Here is a 20,855-nt window from a genome sequence, read left to right on the forward strand (position 1 = left end):
GACGTCACGGGGTGGTACTACTTTGCAAAGAGCAAGGCAGTGTGAAGGCATCAGGAAACGTTCGCATTTTAGTTCGTGTATTAAAATTTACCATGGCTGACCCAGCGGAAGAAGTTCCAGCTGCAGTGGAAGATGAAGAGCCAGAAGAGACTCCGGGTTATAAGCCACCAGCTCAAAAAAGCGTGGATGAAATTCAACAATTAGACGCCGATGATGAATCGCTGGTCAGATACAAGCAAGCTTTACTCGGCGACTTACCCGCCGGCAAGTTAAAAGTGATCAGTTCGCATTGTCCAATTAATATTTTTTTTGCTGATCCTTGCATCAAGACCTCATGTAAGGATATTTATTTCTTATTTTCAGGTGCTGATACTAGTGGCCCCAACGTGCAGGTTCTAAAAATGTCGGTGGTCGTCGAAGGTCGAGAAGATATCGAGCTCGATCTAACTGGTTTGTAACAAAATTTAGTTGAACTTGAGTTGATCATCAAACTCCCGTCGTTTTGTTTGCCTTTCCTATCTCGTTACAACTTTGGCGTTTTGCTTTCTTGCTTTATATCATCTGTTCTCTCGATCTTTTGTTCGTCTAATGAACTACACAGTGCGTGACAGAACGTTCGAATTTAAAGGTGTAAATTTCGATCGTTTCAATTCAGCTCTTGCATGATACACTGTATTTCTCTTTTCATTTCACAGGAGATCTGAGTGTTCTTAAAGACAAACCTATGACTATCAAAGAAGGAGCAAGTTACAGAATTAAAATAACGTTTAAGGTAAATGTCGAGTACTTGACGGTATGTGATAATGTGAATGTAAATTATTTTAAGTTTTTGTTTCCCATTTGAATATTGTATAATAAGAAAGGAAAATTCACCTTTGCAATTAGTCTTTTATTTTGAAGTTAGCTCCTTTCCAATGTTATTGTTGTTGTTTTGTCTTTCGCTTCGTCCTTCCTAATATATTATCCTTTATAAGAATCTGACTGGAGTGGCCATATTTATTTGCTTTGTTAGTTATAAGTTGAATGTTGGTAGTAAGCTCAAATTGACATACGATTGTTTTATAAGGAGAATTTGGAATTCAATTTTGCTCTACCTTGTGTTGAAAACGAAACAAGTTTAAAATAATAGTTTTAATTTTAAGTTGTTATGCTTGAAAAAGTGTTCAAAAGTCTAGATTGTACACAAAGTTCCTGAAGTTGATATACCCAAAAGCAAACATGAACTAGGGATTTGCATTAAAAACTTCAGTTTTTATTTATTCAAACAGACTGAGTAATCTGATAAATAATTATTAGGTCTAGTGTGAGAGACAGATACTGAGTATTGGACAGTTTCACTAGCAGTGGTTTTCCAAAACCAACTTAACTGCATGTTGTCCTTTTTTTCCGGAACCACACATTCTGTGCTTAAATGCTACAGAGACTGGCATTAGCACTGAAACCAGTGAGCTGCCATGCTTATTAAAACTGACTTTAATATTTCTCAAAATTCAGTTTGATGATGTTAAGTGGTTGCTCTGTCTTACTTATTGTGCTTTTCAATAACACACAAACTCTGAAGTTCATTATACAGTGGAACCCCGTTAATACGGACACCAAAGGGACAAGCCAAATTGTCCGTATTAACGGGGTGTCCGTATTAAAGAATCCCGCCCACCCACTTTGCATTGCGCGCCTCTATTGTTGTTATTATCCGGGGACTCCTGATATCCGTTCCTTATATGGGCACAGATCTAAGACACCGTATCTGTGTACATGCAGAGAAAATATGAGGATTTCAACACAAGAAAACAAGATCCAGTTCAGGAACGTCAACAAATGGACAAATGGCTTGAAAACAAACTTAAAACTAACAAAATTAATTACTGTTGCTCTCTAGACTGATGTGAAATATTTTAGTAGACTGGTTTAAACAAGGAATATTTCGCTCAGAACTTACTTGGAACGACTTCATCTTCATCTGCTTCGTATGATCTGCACCGTTCACGAAGGTCTTCCAGGCTTTGGTGAAGTAATATTTCGGCAAACTGGCTATTACTAAGCCCTTTGATACCAAGGCTTTCCTTCCTTTGAATCCAGAGGTCGAACGTTGATTGCCGCAGAATAATTTTCTTGGTTTGTTCCGTCTTCGGCCGACCGCGCTTTGGAACGCGAAATGCCATCCGACATACAAACGAGTATTTAAATGACAAATTGAAAGAAACCAATAAAATAGACACTCGAAATAAACCACAGATAATTACTAAAGATTTTGACGGGAGTTAAAGTAGCGAACACAGCGTGTACGCGAGGATGCGCTTGGATTGTTGACCACAATATTGAAATTATCCAAAACTAGATGTCATACAAAATGGCGGATTATGCTTTTGAGGCGCGCAATGCAAAGTGGGTGGGCGGGATTCTTTAAGTGGGGTCTCAGAAAAAGTCACGGATACAAGTTTTATCGACACAAAGACGGCAACAAAACGTTGTCTAATTGTGCAGTAACTGTAACAATTGAAAACTGTAAACTCTCTGACTAAAATTAATAGTTTTTTTGCGAACAACTTACGATCTAGTCAGATACTCGAACTTAACTTTGCTGAATAAACTCAACGGTGGAGTTATTTGAAAATGTCGCAACTTAACTATAAATTTAAATATAAAAGAAATAAAACGCATTTCGACAGCAACAGAACGTTTTCCATAAATTTTCCTTTGTAACTGAAAATCTGACCATAACTGTTCTTAAACTCTACAAACTCATTTGAAAAAGTCGGTAACTATACTTTGCACGGAAGCTTTAGCTTGCCACACAACCAGGCGGACTGTAGAGTCGACAAAACTTTTGGAAGTTACGCTATTTAGCCCCTCTTTGTAATAAAATCGTTTTAACTCGTCCAATTCTGTCATTATTCGACCAGGGCAAAGTTAGCAAATAATCGCGAAAATTAAAATTGACAGTGCACAGATAAACAGTGTCCATAAAGCGGGGTTGACAATGTATGACAGTGTGTCACTCGGGACATGGAAAAGTGTCCATTGTCCGTATTAACGGGTGTCCGTATTAAGCGGGTTAATTAAGAGAAAGTGTATGAGGTTTTCGTTGGGACCATCCCGTAATACCGGGATGTCCGTATTAAGCGGGTGCTTGTAGAGCGGGGTTCCACTATAGTGTTAACCAATGAACCTTCAAAAACAGAAACAAAGAAAATGGATTGAAAGCTGCCAATCACAGCTGACAGCTTTTGACCCAGTTGAAGTGAACTTCTGTTTCCTGAGAGTTTGGCTTAGATGATTGACAGCAGCAAAAACTGTAAACCGGTTAAACGGTTGATTGAACAGAGGTTGCATGTCTCTTAAGCACAACAATGTTGTCTTTTTGTTTAGGTTAACCGTGAAATTGTGGCAGGTCTAAGGTATCATCAAGTGACCTACAGAAAAGGAATACGAGGTAAAACCAAAAAATCACAGACTGTAAAAAAATTATTGTAGTTGTACTAAGTATTGGTACAGTGTAGATGTGTAGTGACCTTGATTGGCCTTGAGAGGTCTGGGTTTAGGCCCAATCTCGTTCCCAGAGCCTGAGTTCCCCTTGACCAGCGGTCAGGAAACTTAACGGTTCTGGACGAATCCAAAACCGGAACCAGGAAATCCTGGTTCCGATTACATAGTGCGTGTGCGCCAGAGGTTGTGGTGAAATGAACAAGTTTTCAATAGCCAATCAGATTCAGACGTCTTTCAGAATAGCCCAGAGGTCCCAATCTCTGGCACAGACCAGAAGGATCGGGTTCAGGCCCTGCCTGTCCATGGACCATTGTGATACCTTTCTGGGGCAAGATGCTTTATTGCATCAGTTAAATCCAGCAGTGCCCTCCTTCCTTCATCCCCACTGACCTGCATTAACAACAGGTTTAGTCCCAGAATCAGCGGGACAGATTTTAAATTCATACTTTACAATGGTATTAAACAGAACCACAGCAAAACAAAAACATGACACAGACTTAACAAAGAAGTAAAATAGCAAATAATTGAAAATAACAAGCTTGTGCAATACAGTAAGAAACACTCTTAAAGTGGTTTGCACTTCTCAAGTGTTCTTAAAAATCCAAAAGTGCTTGACTTGTTGCATTTAACTCAACAATGCACAAGGACTAAGTTAACAACTTCCTTGAACAACTTCCCAGAACATTTTAAGGTGAATATTATTTTGGAAATTAATTTCAGGCTAATAATAGTCAGACCAATTTCTTGTATCAGATGCTACAATGCAGTGTAGATCATGGTAAAATGTGATCTTTTTTCGCAAACACATTCATGTACTGGTAGGTTTCATTGTGAAATTGCACGCATGTTACAGGTTCATTATCATCAATTCTCCTCACGCCAGTAGGCGCATAAGGCCATATGTTACAGGTTACATGATCATTTTCATGGTCATTACACTCGTCATTACACTCACTCTGGACCAACAGGCATGCTTTTTTTTTCTTTCAAGACTTTTAATTGATGTATATGACATGTTACGTTTCAGTTGACAAGAGTTCCTTGATGGTGGGAAGCTATGGTCCCAAGGCTGAACCTCATCAATACCAAACCCCATTTGATGAGGCTCCCAAAGGAATGATTGCTCGTGGCCACTACACGCTAAAGAGCAAGTTTGTAGATGATGACAAGAATAGCTTCCTCGAATGGGAATGGGCATTTGACATTAAGAAAGACTGGGAGTAGCAACTTGTTTAGCACAATTGAAGATGTAGACTGTTAAATGTTTTCTGTAGCTGTATTGTAGGAAAATAAGTCTTTTAGGATTGATTGTGATGCTGTGCAATGTCCCCAAGGTGATAATGTATGAGTAATACTGATAACCCCCAAAAATTGTGAACTTAATATTAAATGACTGTATAAAGCTGTTTTCAATATATTGCATAGCTTGTTCATTGTTGTCCCTAGAATGGTAAAGGGGCTTTGTCATGGATTTTAACAGATTTTTGAACAGCCAAAAAATATATATTTGTGTCGTAGGAAACCCTAAAATGATGGTCCATATTAGAGCACTGAAACTGTTAACAAGAGGCTGGCTGCGGATAGCTAGGATGGAAATGGATAACAACTTGAAAAATTAAGACTAAACTTTTCAAGTTGTTTCTGCATGTCTTCAAAAAAATCCATGTTTGTAGCCATGGTTTGATTTTTCCCTGTGAACACAGATGTATTTTCAGTCGTGCTTCTCTGTCGCGGAGGGAAGCGACGACAAACGGAAAAGAGTCAGGTCATCACTTTTCTCTCGCAAGGAGAAGCGACGACTGGAAACACATCTGTGCTCGCAGGCTACATAGTTAGTGACCTACCACTAATTTCAGAACAGTTAAGACCAAAAATCCACAAAATCCCTGTGACATAGCTCCTTGAATCTTAATGGCAGATGCTTGTTTCAATGATTGAATCCCAAAAGTGATCAAATTGTAATTTCTCCTTGCAGTATCAATACATTGCAAAGGATACATGTGACGAGAATAATGAAAGTGATAAACTAAACAATATTGCCTTGATGTACCACCATATCTTCAGAACTAGCATTAAAAGAATTCTGTGATATTCAGAAAGGAGAATTTGATTGAGCTTGTGAGAAGTGCCATGTGCACATACTACTAGCAAGTCCATTTACAGCGAGTTGCAGTTATCTGCGAACTACCAATTTTTAAACTCATCCAGGACTTTGCATTTACACTGCTATTGGTTGCCATGGTGATTATGCAGTGGCGGATCTAGGGGAGGGTGCAGGGGGTGTGCACACCCTACCCCCCTGAGATGACCTTTCTTACGCCATTTCTTAGTGTGGTGCACCCCTTCCTAAGAAAAATCCTCGGCCACTGTTATGACGGATGGCAGTGTAAAAGTCAAATGTCAGCTGGCTCTTGAAGACTTGGGAAAGTATGTGCGATCAAAAGAAAGTAAAAATTGCTGAGAAAAATTACAGGGTTGCCTGGTCGGGAGAATAATCCCCAGTTGATCAATATTGATTTTTTTCTGAAGAAATACCTCATGAAAATGGTGTTTTAGAGCTTCTTGATTTCAAAATTGTCTTGGGGAGAATGTTCCCAGACTCCACTGGGGGCTCACGCCTTCGGTGCTCGCGACTTTTGCCTCATCTATGTCAAAAATCTGGTTACGGCCCTGACTGTCGTATCACATACTTAAGCCTTTTGGGTGTTTGTCAACACTAAAGAGGCTGGAAGTGGTGCTAGGTGGCTGTATTTGCAGGCTAAAGAAGTCAAGAAATTTTGCGTCAGGTCAGAAAAATTCCATATCACTTGCCATGGCCAATCATGTCAATGGAATGGTAATGGATTTTTCAGGCTGCTGCAAGTTTTGGCGACGTTTGTTGTTGATAACGACCATCTTATTATGGTCAAAAACTGCAAAATAGTTTAAAGCAAATTTAAAGCATTATTTTGTTTAACTCAGGCTTTTCTAAAGAGGAAGGGAGGAAGAGAAAAGTGCTCAACTCGCGCTCGAACTCCCCTCCTCCTTCCCCTTTGAACGCCGGCCACGCAGGCTAGGAAGGCCTGAGCAAAAGTAAGGATACCAAACAAAAATGTTTTTATGGCTTGCTCAACACTGGCATAAATTTATGACACAAAAAAACTCTTGTGTATTGTGTAGTTTTTGAGGCGCGTTTGGGAAACGCGTAAGGCGCGAGACGGCCACGCGAGGGGAATAGTGAGATTTTTCCCGCACGAGGCTGTCGCTCGCCTTTCGCGTTTTCCAAATACGCGCGCAAAACAACTCGGGCTTAGAAACTGGCCTCGTCCCCAGTTGCAACGCGGTGCGCATCGTGTTGTGCATGTGGGTTTTAAGTTGTGGACCTGGCCTGCTGCACTCGGAGCGCGTTTCGCCGCCTAACCATCAAGGCCGCGCTCCCTGTTCCCCTCGTTTCACCGGCCGACGAGATGCACCGGGGCCTGGAGATGAGCAGGACAGAAATCCAACCTTAGCTAGAAGTGTTGGCTGCATTTGCAGTCTGCAGGTCAGCGTTTGCTTATCTCTTTGTAGTCTATTAAAATGTATCCTATATACTAAATTCGTTTTGAGCTAAGCTGGTTTTCATTCTTTAACTCGCTTACCTGAAATATTTTTCTAACTGCAGTGTGTTTCCCAGATAAAAGTCTTTGACACCACTGCAATTTCCTAGGACGTACGGTAGAACTCCGGTAACTCGAACTCTGAAGGGAAACGAAAAACAGTTTGAGTTAGCAGGGTTTCGAGTTAAAAATTAAGTTAATAACGATAATTTACTGTTTTTTTCAGCACTTCAGCGATTAGTTCAGTGGAAATTTAACTTATCTCATCAGAAACTCTAACACGATCATAAATTCTTACAATAGGAGTGGCAAATGGCTGTCAAATAAGTGATCTGTTCGTTTCTCTACTCCGTCAATGGACATCCGTGGCGAGTTGCAAGAACCGGAATTCGAGTTATCGGGGTAAATTTGAGCCAACTTTTGATCAAGGGAAACGAAATTTTGTTCGAGTGAGCGGGGATGTTCGAGTTTTCCTAGTTCGAGTTACCGGGGTCTACTGTATTTCCCTACCGGACAAATGGCGGTAAAAACAGCAACGTGCTCAAGGCATACATTAAATCCCAAAAATTTAAGACAGAAAGAAACCCTGTTGCAAGTTTCTGGCGGTTCATCTGATTTTGAACATTCAAAACTTAACGGAACCAAGGCTCCTGACAGAACTCATGACATGTAGCCCGGCCATGGGCATGTAGCAGGATATACACACACAAGAAAATGTATAACAATGTTGCAACCGTGGCTCTCTCTCCTCTGCAGAGGCTTTTGTTGAATAGCAAAGCACGGGAGGTCTAAAAATAGAATGCAAATGAATGTAACCCCCACGACACAATGAACGAGGCTCATAAGCGTGTTCTGAGAAAAACAGAAGGAATCTAGGCGAAGTTTCCGTTTAAGGAAAGTGTTTAAGGAACAACGTCTGTTTTAGAAAATGTTTAAGGAAAATCGTCCGCCATTTCGGTTTTTCTGAGTCGTGACGTCACTCGCGCGCTTTGCTGATTCGTAATCTAGCGCGCGTTGGAGACTAGGGAGAGGGAAACATAAGGCGCGCAGTGCACTCTGGAGCTCTGCTTAGAAGAGCTAGCGATCTTGTGTGACTTAAGTACAGTACCTCAAAGGGGCCGAAAGTAGCTGGAATAGACACAGAATGCATAAACTGGGACAAAATTGCGAATTGTATACACACAAAGAAAATGGAGCAAGGAAATGTTCAAGTGCAGCGACACGTCGTCTGAAAAGTATCCTTACATATTTGAAGGAGATGTGTCGCTGCAGTATGTCCCTGTTACATGTCTTGTGTGTGGACACGCGTTGTGAAACTGGTTTTGTTCCTGTTCATGCCTCTTAGCCTGAATTTGAAACGTCTTTTCTGTTCGCCTTTCCTGCAACATGACTTCTTGTGTCTTGTGAAGTAGACAAGAGCTATGACAGTTTATTTCGTGTCCATACACTTAGCACACTTTTTTAAAAACAGTTTATTGAATGCTTCACATTTCGAAGTCCTAAATGTCATCTGTATCAAAAGGTTGTTATTGACGGTCGGAAGGTAATATACTGAATATATGCCAATAAGCTTACTGGCTTGTACAATCAGCCGGAATTGAGGACGCGATTAACGATGAAATTGAGCCCGATTGACACTACAATGAACTTTTATTTTTTACCTCTTAAACATTATCTGTTTAATTCTTTCAAGTATCGTTTCCGGCTACTGAGTTCATATCTTGCCCTGACTTCTCTGTTGTTCGAAAAATTACGTCGAAACGCAAAGTTATTTTTCCGAAAGTTTTGGTGTTTTATGCATTTGTATATGTTTGCACTAGTCCCAAACTAAGAAAAATTTGCCTCTGTCGTTTTCTAGTTTTTGACAGTTCGTTTAGACATCGTGTCCATCAGTCCCCCTCCCTCCCTTCCACCCACCCCGCTGTTCCTCCATTGAATCGAATTGAACACTCAAATGATTGGGAGCAAAGTACGAGACGGCGAAGGGTGAAGGCGCCATGATTACTGCACACACAAAATATCCATATAATAATTGTAAACCCCCAAAATACCGCAAATTAAACATTGTAAAATATGTTAATCTACTTTAATAACTCCCCAAAATACCCTTGGAACACGCGACTTGTTTAAAAATACAGTAGGTGAATTTGCCAGAAAATACCATGTTGAAAGCTATTGAAGCTTTGATAAATCGATATCAATCGACTTGAACACTGAATGTGAAAGTATTCATGAACATAACAAGTGAATACCGATCCTTTCGTGTGCAAATTTTGTTTATCTTTAAAGGGAGACGCCTGCTCATAAAATTCTTAAATTAAATCAAACATTATTTTCTTTACTGAAACTGAGATTATAGGTTTAACACATGAGGCGTCTTTTTTCAGACAAAGCCGTTTTACAAAGAAAACAGTTTTTCGTCTCTCCAACTATATGTAGACTCTCACTGATCATTATCAATTCACCTCATCAACTCCTTTAGATTTCTTTTAATGAGAAGATCGAGAATATGGTTGTACATCAGGACTGAACTCAAATTGATGTTTTTTCTAATTCTCATTACTTAACTCCTTGATAATGTATTGACACAGTAAGGTGAAATTAGCTTTTGATCACCAAAGTAAGCGATAGCATTAGACTATCGCAATGAATGCACGGGTTTTTTTTTTTCTCACCTATATTTGGCAACCTTTTTTAAACACCAAAAAGAGCCTAAAATGGCAAGATAAAAGACATGGAGAAAAGACAAACATTAAAAAAGAAAAATTTCCGGCTAAATCCTTCATGGAAAACAAAAGTTGTCAAGAAATCGTTTCCGGCTCAAGTCTAAAACGTCTACCAAGGCTACACGGCCAGAACGACGGTCCATACGTGGGTCTTTTTCGTGGACTTTTGTAAATTTTTTGTTCAATGATGATTTGTTAAAACATTGATGACTTGTTGCACTTGAAGTTTCGGAATCTACTATCGTATATTATATGCAGGGCGCATGTAAGTGTTGAAATCGCGTGTCCCATATACAAGTAATCGAATAGTCTAAATACCTTTTTGACATTCCTACTGTCTGTATTTGCTTGTGTTAGCATGATGATCAGTCCTGACCAGCCCGATATACGAAGATTACTGAAATAGGCTTAGGCAAGGAAATGTCATTTGTTAATTAAGCAATAAACCCTTTTCCGTTTGGCCTAAAATAGTTGAAGAACCCCATTTTTATGGCCCATAGAAGCCCGATTTCCTAAATTCCGCCCTCAAATAAAAGTAATTGAACACCGTAGCTAATGGAACAATGTTTGCTGTGTAATTTGGAGTACTTGCGAGAATACCGGATAGTTGAACGGTAGTTCTTAAGTGGCTGAAAATTTGTAAACATTCAATTATCACCACAAACGGTTGAACTCGAAGATTCGAGCTAAGGATTAGGCAAAAATATCAAAAAATATCACCCGCATCGTTCTGGTCGCGTGCGGCTGTGTGTTGGTTGTGCAGAATTTCTTTCGCGGAAATACCTCACTCAGCGGATTTCCCGCGCAGATCGGCTATCAGAAGATTAGCTACGCCAGCCAATTAAAAGCCAGCGTTCCCACGCCTTGTCAAGTTTGATTGACCAATAGAAACCTTATTCAAACAATTACAGATTGTCCATTGAGCTGTCAGATCAGACGCTATGTTATCCAGGGGTGCCGCAGATACCTCATCAAGTAATTTTTCTCTGAATGAATTAAATTCTAGCGAGTCTAGCTTGTGAGAACTACAGCGATTTTCTTATTCTTTAACCTAAGCCTACATCTGGATCTAGTTCTCTTTGAATATCTTTTTGGTTGTCTTGTTTATTGGCGCCAAAAATCCATTCATCGGCTGGAATTTTTCCCGCGTTTAATTGAGGTAAGTCATTTACAAAACCAACTGTTCATTTGACTGTCTTCATGTTTGTCTAAGAATCTAGGAACGATTTGAACAAAACCGGCGTGATTTCGCCTCTTAATAACCTGTCCATAAATCGTATTGCTTTCATATTAAATTTTCAATTATTGTCCGATATACCTCTTCAATGCATCTCTAAACAGGACGATTTAAATTCAATTATCTGCTTCGAGTATGGCAAGAAAAAATGTTTAGTCTTCGGTGCACGCGAACCGGCCGCATGCATTTGTTATTGTTCATGTCAGTAGTCCTATTTATGTACGTATTGGATTTTTGAACACCGTCTCTATTCTCGAAAGTACTTAACATACACAGATGGAAGTGTCAACTTTATCTCGGGGTTTATATCGATTGGCAATGTTTTTTACACTTACGTTTTGTTCGCGATAGGCAAATGATAAGCCGATAGTTTCACGAAAGAGTTAAGAAAGACCCTATGGATCCCGTCTATGAAATTTCTCCAGCCGGGTAGTGAGTGAATTAGTCCAGATTACTAAATGCATGCGCAATTTTTGTTTTGTCTCTAAAATATTTCTTCTTACATTCTGAGTGGAAACGTCTGGGGTCAATTTTAAAGGTTATTACACCTTTAGCAGCTGTTTTTCAAAGACCACCCCAAAATCGTTTTGATAAACACAGCATCCTCGTACCCAGGGTCTTCGTTCCCTTTGACTCGAGGTACGAGAATGTAAACACAGTTTAGGCAAAGGTTGCTATGGGTTGCTTGCAATAAATGGAAGGCGTTACGCGTGACCGGATTGCGTGACCTTAACAAAAATTGAGAACGATGAAATGGGACAAAGAAAAGTTTTGAGTTTCCGACTCATTGTAATAATAAGAAAGCAGAAAAATGTGTTTTAGAGGAGATCAAGTTGTAAGGCAGACTTTACAGCTGCAAAAACAGATTGTACAGCGTTTAAGATAAGGCTTCGACGTGGGGGTTTTTTCAGTTTGAAGAACAATGTTTTCTACAACTTAGCGCCATAATGGTGTTATTTTGGAAAATGCCAGAAAAATTCCTTTGGAACTTGATTTTAATCAGTTGTCATCACCACTATCAACACTCAATTAGCGCATATTTCCGTCCTTTTAATCCGGACAGATCAGGATTTATATCATGTTATAAGTTCATAAATCCTGTCTATAGCCGTAAAAAGTCCTGCCTTTCTTTGAAAAACAAAAATATTGTTCTGTTTCTTTATAAACTGCGAGCAATCTGTTACTTTTCCTAGCGTGCGAGGCGAATACAAGAACGAACTTACTTGCGAAGGACCTTGCGCATTGACAACGCTCCTGCCGCGAGAAGCGCGGGTAGAGCGAAGGAAAAAGAAAGGGACTGCAGAGAAGCCTCGCCCTATTTTCCACCTAGTTTTCCACTCATTTGCATAATTATTTCCTTTCCGGTCACGCGGGGACTTGAGGAAAAAGACCGACTTCTCGCATTCTAGCTATTTTCTTCTCTCTACATAACATTGCACTATTCTTTGTGATATACCATTGCTAATTCATGGGTATTCTTGTTAGTCTTTGTGAACGATCAGACGAACTTCAACCAAGAGAAACATTCACAATGAGTGACAACATTGGCCAAGCGCTCGCCTTCATTGCATCAGCTAATCAAGAGCTCAGGAAACAACGAACTGAGGAAGCAGTCATTCAGTTCTGCAAGGCGTATGCGTTGGAGCCTTGTCTTGTCAAGGATCACCTGGTCACCTTGCCGCAAAACCCGTTACAAACTGTACTTTGTACCCTGGAGGACTGGTGCATTTGTGGGGGCGACTCTGCGCACTTGTTGCTGAATTCAGGAGTAACGCTTACTCTTGAACAAATCTGCGATCTCATTACGTCTCCAGGACTACGCCCAGACAGCCGCGTTGCATGGTCGACGAAACTCAGATTGCAGATGCGAAGTAAAAGTTATATGGAAGCCATAACAACATGCTCTGAGGCGGTGAAGGTATTTTCCAATCACAGCAATGTCGTTTTCTTCCTGGTTCATCGCGCTATGGTTTACCTGCTTCTGAACGAGAAAGGCTATGCAGTGAATGATTTCATCGCCGCGTGTGACAAAGATTTTGACGCTGGTTTAGCTTGCATCAAAGAAACAGGAGTTAAACTATTCCCTGCTATTTTAGAAGCGCTTTACGAGGCAATTGCCAGACTTGCCAAGAAGTCAATAAGCTTTAGCGTAGACGAGAGGTTCTTGCTAATCAAAATTGACCGCATCGTTGTAGGCTTGAACCCCGAGGATTCTGCCACCCTTGGAGACTGCGCAAGTCACATGATTAAACTGAACCAGTTCAAGGAAGCGGTGGTCCTGCTGTCGGATGGAATAGATCACGTGACTTCATCCGGGAAAAAAGAGAGAGCGGAAGCAGTGGAGCTGATTCTTCAGAGAGCGCAGTGTTACTTAGCTCTGAAGGAAACCGAGTCTGCTCTGAATGACTATCTCTGTGCTGCGGCCATTGATGAAGACGTTACTCAGATCACCATACTTGCGTCACCACACCAACATCAAAATAGTATTGCTGCCCTTTCAAAGCAACTTTCCTCCGAGCTTCTCACTCACTACCGCCTCAAAGTCAAGCTGAACAGCGCATGCTCAGTTGACACTAAAATCACCGCTGACAGCCTTGATAGAGCAGCGCAGATGTACCGGCTGTTGTATCTTATGGACAGCAATAATGTCGACGCTTTAGTGAACGCTGCAGAGTGCTTGAAGCTTCAAGACAAAGATGCCGATGCAATCAAAACACTTGATTTGGTGCTCACACTGCGCCCATTGTGTTCCAAAGCTTACTACACGCGCGCTTTTTGCCACATGAAAACCGCTGACATGACCAACGCTCTCGCAGACTTTAACATGACACTCGACATCCAGCCAAGCTTTGTTCAAGCACTTTGCGGCCGCGCGTTTGTTTGGCTCATGAGCGGGAAACTCGAGAAAGCAGCCAAAGACTTGACAGCTGCCAGTGGGATCTCGGTTGGTGCTACAGTTACCTGGATAACGGATCTGTCAGACTGTGAACAAGAGACAATGAAAAATCAAATAAAGGAATACTTGGTAACGGCCTCGAAGAAGCGTCAACAGAACGAGGATTCGCGCAAGGAAGCCTCGCTTGTTCCTTTAGGCGATATCTTAACCCGCGCGTTTGCCACGGACTTCGAGTGCCATCTCGTGTTCGCGGAGATTTTACAGTCGTTGTGTAAAATGGATGAAGCGCAGGCGATTCTTGTTCGCTTGATAACACACAATCCCGATGACTATTTAGCTACTTTGCATCTAGCTGCGTTGAAAATGAGAAGGAAAAGAACAGCTGACGCACTAGAAGACATTTGCGCTCTCCTGAAAACGATCGGCGAGGAAAAATTGTCGAGCGCTATGCTGAGATTAACTGATGACGATCGCGCGCGTTTAACGCGCGAGGCGCATTGCGAGGGAGTGCAGAGATTCAACACCCGTTCTGGAGATGCCTCGATAGAAGGATATTTCTCCGTGGCAATCGCTGCTTCTCCAAACAAAGCGTTTGAATCTTACGTTTGGCGTGCAAAGTTGAAAGCTTTGAAGGGAGAAACTGACTTAGCCATCAAGGACCTTACTTCAGTGCTTGCTAAGAAGCCAAATCACGTTGAAGTGTTATGCCAGCGAGGACTTTTGTTTACCCTTAAGAACAACCGGAAGGCAAGTTATCAAGACTTGTTGCAAGCTCTACTTCTCAATACTCAAGCACTGAAGATTTTCATTCTTTCACTTCCGGAAGATCGGAAACGTCTTATTTTAGCAACTCTTGAAGACTGTGCTCAAACGCTGTTTTCTCATTACCTGTCAAGAGGCATTCGCTCCAAGTTCATCCTAAAGCTTTGTCATTTATTGGTTCAAATTGGCGGTGACGTGGTGTCTTACCACAGCATGTACGCCGACGGACTGATTATTTTCGAAGATTACCGAAGAGCTGCCGAAGAGCTCGACATCACTGAACGACTTTGTCCCGAAGATGTGTCGGTCCTAAGCCGAAGTGGCCTTGTCCATATAAAACTGAATGAAGTTGAAACTTCAGCATCGAAGTTTCAGAAAGTGGCTAAAATCGATTCTGAAGCAGTAAACTTTGCGCTTAAAGCTTTGAATCCGGCACAGAAGCAAAGTCTCTTTCAAGAAGCTGTCGAGAAAGCTAATCAACATACCAACTTGAACCAAAACGACCATGCCCTGGGATTTTTCTCGCTTTCTGTTGCCGCTTCTGATGGTCAGCGGCTAGAGATTTTGCGCATGCGATCTAAATGTTTTGAACGACTTCGACGCTTCCAGGAAGCCATTGAAGACATGACGTCTGTCATTACATCCGGGATACCCATTGTTGGCGATCTCGTGGCACGTGGTAATCTTCACTTACTCAATGACAATTTCAATGACGCATGCCTAGACTTTGTTGTTGCCATGGATACACAAGAAGTGACGGCCATGACACTGATTTCGTCCTATCCCGGGAGAGAAGCTGCCATCAAAGTATTTATCAAGGCTGCAATCTCTAATCTTAACCATAAGAAATTCTCTGATGGCCTCACGGTTTGCACGTACGGACTGAAGTTCGACCCCAACAACATCGAACTGAAAACTCTCAAGCGAAAGTTTGAACTTGGAGTAAGCAACAAGTGTTTTATTCAGTAAAAAAAGTTGAATTAGTTCAATATACGAACTGACAGCCGCGTGCCTTTTTCGTAAACTGAAATTTGTTTTAGCCATAGGAAATGTGAACGTTTGCTACTGTCGAGGAAAAAGAACATAATGAATCATATATACAATGCCATTAGCAATTATCTTTTGAAGTGACAGGAAAAAATTTGTTTCGTCTTTATGTAAAACAACACGATTTACATCAACAATTTTTAACTCGAGAAATGTTTCTGCGTGGTAAGTCAGACAGCGTGTAAAAGCGCACTAAATATTTGTTGCAATTTCGGTAACACGTTAAAAGGTTTTTGAAATAGGTACCGTATATCGAAAATCCAAAAACAATGGGCCAAGTTGTTCAGTTTCAAAGGCGATTAAAACTAATCCAGGATTAAAAGATGATCTATCCTTTGTAAAAGTGTTTTTATTACTAATGTTTTGTGGAGTTGGCGGACAGAAAATATAGACAGCGAACCTCAATGAGAAGCTATAAAACTGAATCAGACAAAACCCAGGATAAGCTCGATCGTGCTTTAACAACCGGGTCCGGCCGTGAATTGGTTTATTAAAGACGCTCTACATACAATATTGTTACAAAAAATTGGCGTCAAACTTTGTCTCGTATCATTAAGAGTCATAATCTAGTATTTTAATATCATGATAACGACAATAAAATTCCTTGTTTTGCATAACATTACCTTTATAACTGCTCCATGAATCTCGCAAAACCAAAAGAATGTCTTTTTCCCAAGCTATGGGTTACCTTTTCCCGCCCTTTTTACTTAGGGCGCTCCTATGTCAACAAACCAACGTCAGTCACGTGACGCTTTCGGAGTACCTGTGCTACGATTTTCAAATCTTCCGATTACAGGAACGAGGCTATGCGAGACCAACACGGACAAATCGAGTGCAAAATGGGAAAATTATTTCACACAAAAACATAACTCAACTCTTCAAGCAAAACGTTTATTAGCCTAATAAAGGAAATAATTACAATATTTACACTCACTCTAAAACTGGTACAGACATGAAATGAATATTTTACGTACGAATAAATAAAGTTTTGCCTAAACTTGAAATTTACAATTCAAGTGCAATGCAACGAAAATTATGTGCTCACAAAAAGAACTAATGGTTAATCATATTAGTTTTTAAAACTTGGTTGATGAGGCAAATATTACCGCCTTTTTAGATTAAAGCAGTTAGCTAACATTTCGAGCGTTTTCCATCAAAGGTAACCTTTGATCAAGCGCTCTTTTTGCTTTACTTCCGACGCCGCGAAAAAAAAGAACGCTTGATCAAAGGTTACAGTAAAAGGAGAAATCACACGGGAAAACTCTCAAAATATAAGCTATTTTTAAAATCCAACACGGTGGTAGATTTGATTTTCAACTGCGTTTCGAATTCCACGAAACAACATTCACTGATAAACTTATCTTATAGTAGTAACTCAACTTATACTAACTTATAGTAGACTGAACTACGATATCTAGAACACTCATGTTTACTTAGAAGCCACCACATACATAACATTTCTAAACACTTCGTACAAACTAAGTATATAACAAAGAAAAAAAAACAACAAACGAACCGAACATTTCTACATACTTCTTACAAACTATTTATACACCTTATGTACAAAATAAAATAAAAAATCACTTAAATGCATACAGTTTGGTTCTTGGGTATGAAAATGATAGTACCGGTATTTACTTAGAAAGGAAGAACCAAAATGAAAAAAAAAAAACTCGGAGAAAAATAAAAACAATGAATGCGCTTGCAATATTTCAATTGTCTTCGTGAATAATTTTCAATTTACTTCATTCTTCACTCGAGATTTTGGTTACTATTTTATACTCTAATTTGGGTTCCAATTTACCGTTACTAACAATAAATACCTGTCGAATCACAATCATTACTATTTACACGAGCTTGGACAGTTTAAGTTTAAAATCGAGTACATTTATACCTGGCTATACCTCTACTAACTATGGATATGCAGCGGACATATGTAATCAATTCGAAAAAATTCCTTATGCTTTTCATTAAACAGTTTTTAAAAAAACTGTTTAATGAAGAACATTAGGAATTAATTCAAATTCTTCCAGGAAGATGCGTTGTTTTAGATCAGACATGATCAAATACGTCATTCTCATGACTTGTCATTTGTAATTTGTTATAAAATAGTAACTAGAGAAAATATAAGTTTAATATCATGCTGGAAAACAACAAAGAGATTAATAACAACAGAAGAATATAGCCAAACGACCGAAGCAATCCACGCACATTCATGCTTCATGATGTATAACACTTCTACTTTCTTCCACGCATCACGCGCACATTTCTTCTCAAGTCACGCGTTACGCAAAGGCCCTTCGTAAAGACATTAGGGACCTTCAGATTGAACTACGAGTACGAGAACGACTTTTGAATTTCGACACAATAACTTTCCCCTGTTGCTGACCAACATATAAATAAACGTTAGGGAAAAGGTTAGTATGATAAGTGATTATAGGAGGCACACGAATTTGGTTTGAAAACTTGTACTCGTACTCAATCTCGTACTCGTAGTCCAATCTGAAGGTCGTTTTATGTAGTACTTACTACACGGCTCTGTTTTCTATACTAGCTAGAAATTGGTATAAATTGATTGTGAAAAAAATTAAAACTCGTCGTCAGAATCTAACAGTGTTGAATTTTCATTATCATACTTGTATCCATGGCCATCTAGTACAGTAACTTGCATGCCCGGCCTGATGGAGTCTAAGTTGTCCACCACAGTGCTACGATAAGATGTCACCGAGTCCGCTTGCATGGCGCTCTCTTCGTTAAAAGTTTTTAAGTTCTGCGCGTTAGCGTAATGTTGGTAAGACCTGGAGAAGTTGTGTATAGCATCGTCCACAATGTCTTTTGGATTTATAGTCTGCCTGAGATTCCTAGAGATGCTTTTTAAGGCGATTCCTTGTCCTCGCTCGTCAAGCTTTCTCTGATGCCGGTAAATTGAGTAAGGAAAGGCGTACCTGAGAGCTATGGCTGCGAAGAACATTTCAATACACACAACAAAGTTCTGATAACCAGCAGCGATTGTACCAGCGGATATGTTGTGGTACGTACGGATGGCGCCAGCTTTTTCAAACACGGCTAGCAAAACACCTGAAGGAAAAGAAACGAAAGTATTTTTTAGGGTTATTTGACGCTTTTCCCATCTTTTTGACATCTTTGACAATTTTTTATACGAAAGGCGTCTAAGTTGGTTTGGCTGTACAGAGGTTTGCCCTTTACTCTGTTAGATACCACTTGACGAATGTTCATTTGGGATAAACAGTTTCCAGTGGTAAGGTTTGTTGGATTTTTTGCAATTTTGGCGGAACGGTTGATCAATATTAACAAATCCTTTAAAAAAATTACCTGGGGGTACTCCCTATAATTGCCTACTGTAAAATTATGGTTATAAGCCCTGAGCTTATACAACTTCATAGGGGGTTTTGGGTGGGCTTATAAACGGAGGGGATTATATCTGGGAGGGCATATAAGCGGAATAAAAAAATGTTTCGAAACGAGCCACGGCTGTGTTGATCAAAATACATTTTAAAGTGAAAAAGTTATAAAGCAACATTTAGCCCTGTTCAATACTGTCATCTGGCAGATGGGGGCTTATATCCGGGGGGGAGGGGGCTTATAATCGGATGTATTGTTTTGTTTTCAGGTAGATGGGCCTATAACCATGGGGGCTTATAAGCGGGGGGGCTTATAACCGGAATTTTATAGTATACGGGGAGGCTCTGCTCGAAAGGAGTACCTTTTTCAGGCTTCAGGTTATAAAAGGGTAGGGATTTCACAAGTTTAGGTATGTGAAAGGGTACGGGAAACCTGCCATTAAGATAGTTAAAAGGTCTTTAAATTAAATATGTCAAACAGATGCAACTTATGGCTGTATCGTCTTAATTTATTAAACGCCACAAAAATGACAAGATAACTTCATGTTTTAATTATATCTCATGTCATGTTGGTATTTGAAAGGGGTACCATTTTCCAATAAAAGGTATATGAAAGGGCTGCCTTTTCTGTCAAAATGGTATATAAAAGGGTAAGGGGTTAGACCTCGGGCAGAGCCTCCCTGTAAAAAAAACTTTTTTGAGTACCCCCCCCCCCCAGCAAAAATTAACTCAAATCGGTTTTCCCACCCAACTAACCGAAAACAGTTGCTCTCAATAGGACACAACCTAACAGTTATCAACCGTTTCAACAGAATACGGTCGGAAAATTGTTTTTTTTTTTTTTTGGAGGGGGTGCAACGGGGGACATCTAAATAAACCAACCAAAAACCAGTTGGCGTTAAAAAGGTTGATCTCAATAGAGCAAGAACACGACCTTTTATTTACTAAGCTCTATAACTGGTTCACAGACTCCTAAAATGTGCTCTAACTAATCAGAATCAATATGTATTCTTTTTAACCAATCAGAAGCATCAAAACCACTTATAACTTACTTATGCGCGTTTTTTGAGTGCTTGGCGCCAGTTGCACATTTTTCCTTCGCGTTCTGATTGGTTCCTTACACTGACTGGCTAGAGGTGATTACTTTGGTAAGCTAAGAAGAACTGTTGTTGGTGAGCTGGACGATCACAACTAAGATCACCCACATGATCACACTATACGACCTACTGATACTCCTGGGTTCAAACTATTCTAAAGCTAATATCACCCCGACGATCACACTGTATGACCTACTGATGCTCCTGGGTTCAAACCATTTACTATTATTAAGTGATTTGTTATTCTTACCTTGCCAGAAAGACAGGAAGATAACAGACTTGATGGTGAAAAACTTTAACACAGGATAGTAAGGACTAAGAAGATCTCTTGTAGCTTGATAAAACAGAAACAGTGCGTACAAAGCCAAGGATACTGTAATGTTATACACTATTGTAATGTACAGATAGCCTCTGTCAGCTCTGAAAAGAAACAAGAAAACAACTTTGTCGGCCATGGTGTTTGCGTGTAAAGAAACTTGGTGAGGCTAAGTTATGGGACTAATGTGCTACCTTTAATGAACTGTTAACCATTGTCACTGATAGGGAAGCTACCCCCTCCCCCAACCTAAAAAAAAGATCATGTTGAGTTAATTATTTATTAGCCTGCAAGCCTCACCTTGACTGAGTTGGCAAGTAAAGCAAACTGGCACTAATACTTTGTCTA

General features: G+C 40.1%; 3 protein-coding genes across 3 annotated transcripts; 2 read left to right on the forward strand and 1 right to left on the reverse strand.

Annotated features, from left to right (window-relative positions):
* Positions 1 to 4,903, forward strand: LOC144633215 (rho GDP-dissociation inhibitor 1-like). Its single transcript, XM_078492040.1, has 5 exons — positions 1 to 264; positions 364 to 450; positions 696 to 772; positions 3,370 to 3,433; positions 4,514 to 4,903. The coding sequence occupies exons 1-5, from the start codon at positions 93 to 95 to the stop codon at positions 4,708 to 4,710; spliced, it is 597 nt and encodes a 198-aa protein (XP_078348166.1). The 5' UTR covers positions 1 to 92; the 3' UTR covers positions 4,711 to 4,903.
* Positions 4,904 to 10,745: 5,842 nt separating this feature from the next.
* On the forward strand, positions 10,746 to 16,351 carry LOC144633178 (tetratricopeptide repeat protein 34-like). The gene is made up of 2 exons (XM_078491983.1): positions 10,746 to 10,949; positions 12,513 to 16,351. The coding sequence occupies exon 2, from the start codon at positions 12,559 to 12,561 to the stop codon at positions 15,652 to 15,654; it is 3,096 nt and encodes a 1,031-aa protein (XP_078348109.1). The 5' UTR covers positions 10,746 to 10,949; positions 12,513 to 12,558; the 3' UTR covers positions 15,655 to 16,351.
* Positions 16,352 to 16,609: 258 nt separating this feature from the next.
* LOC144633213 (transmembrane protein 184B-like) lies at positions 16,610 to 20,835 on the reverse strand. Its single transcript, XM_078492037.1, has 2 exons — positions 20,442 to 20,835; positions 16,610 to 18,810 (listed from the first exon to the last, which is right to left on the reverse strand). The coding sequence occupies exons 1-2, from the start codon at positions 20,644 to 20,646 to the stop codon at positions 18,320 to 18,322; spliced, it is 696 nt and encodes a 231-aa protein (XP_078348163.1). The 5' UTR covers positions 20,647 to 20,835; the 3' UTR covers positions 16,610 to 18,319.
* Between the last annotated feature and the right edge of the window lie 20 nt (positions 20,836 to 20,855).

Source organism: Oculina patagonica, chromosome 12, assembly GCF_052425735.1.
Source record: "Oculina patagonica isolate OP01 chromosome 12, crgOcupat, whole genome shotgun sequence".
NCBI lineage: Eukaryota > Metazoa > Cnidaria > Anthozoa > Scleractinia > Oculinidae > Oculina > Oculina patagonica.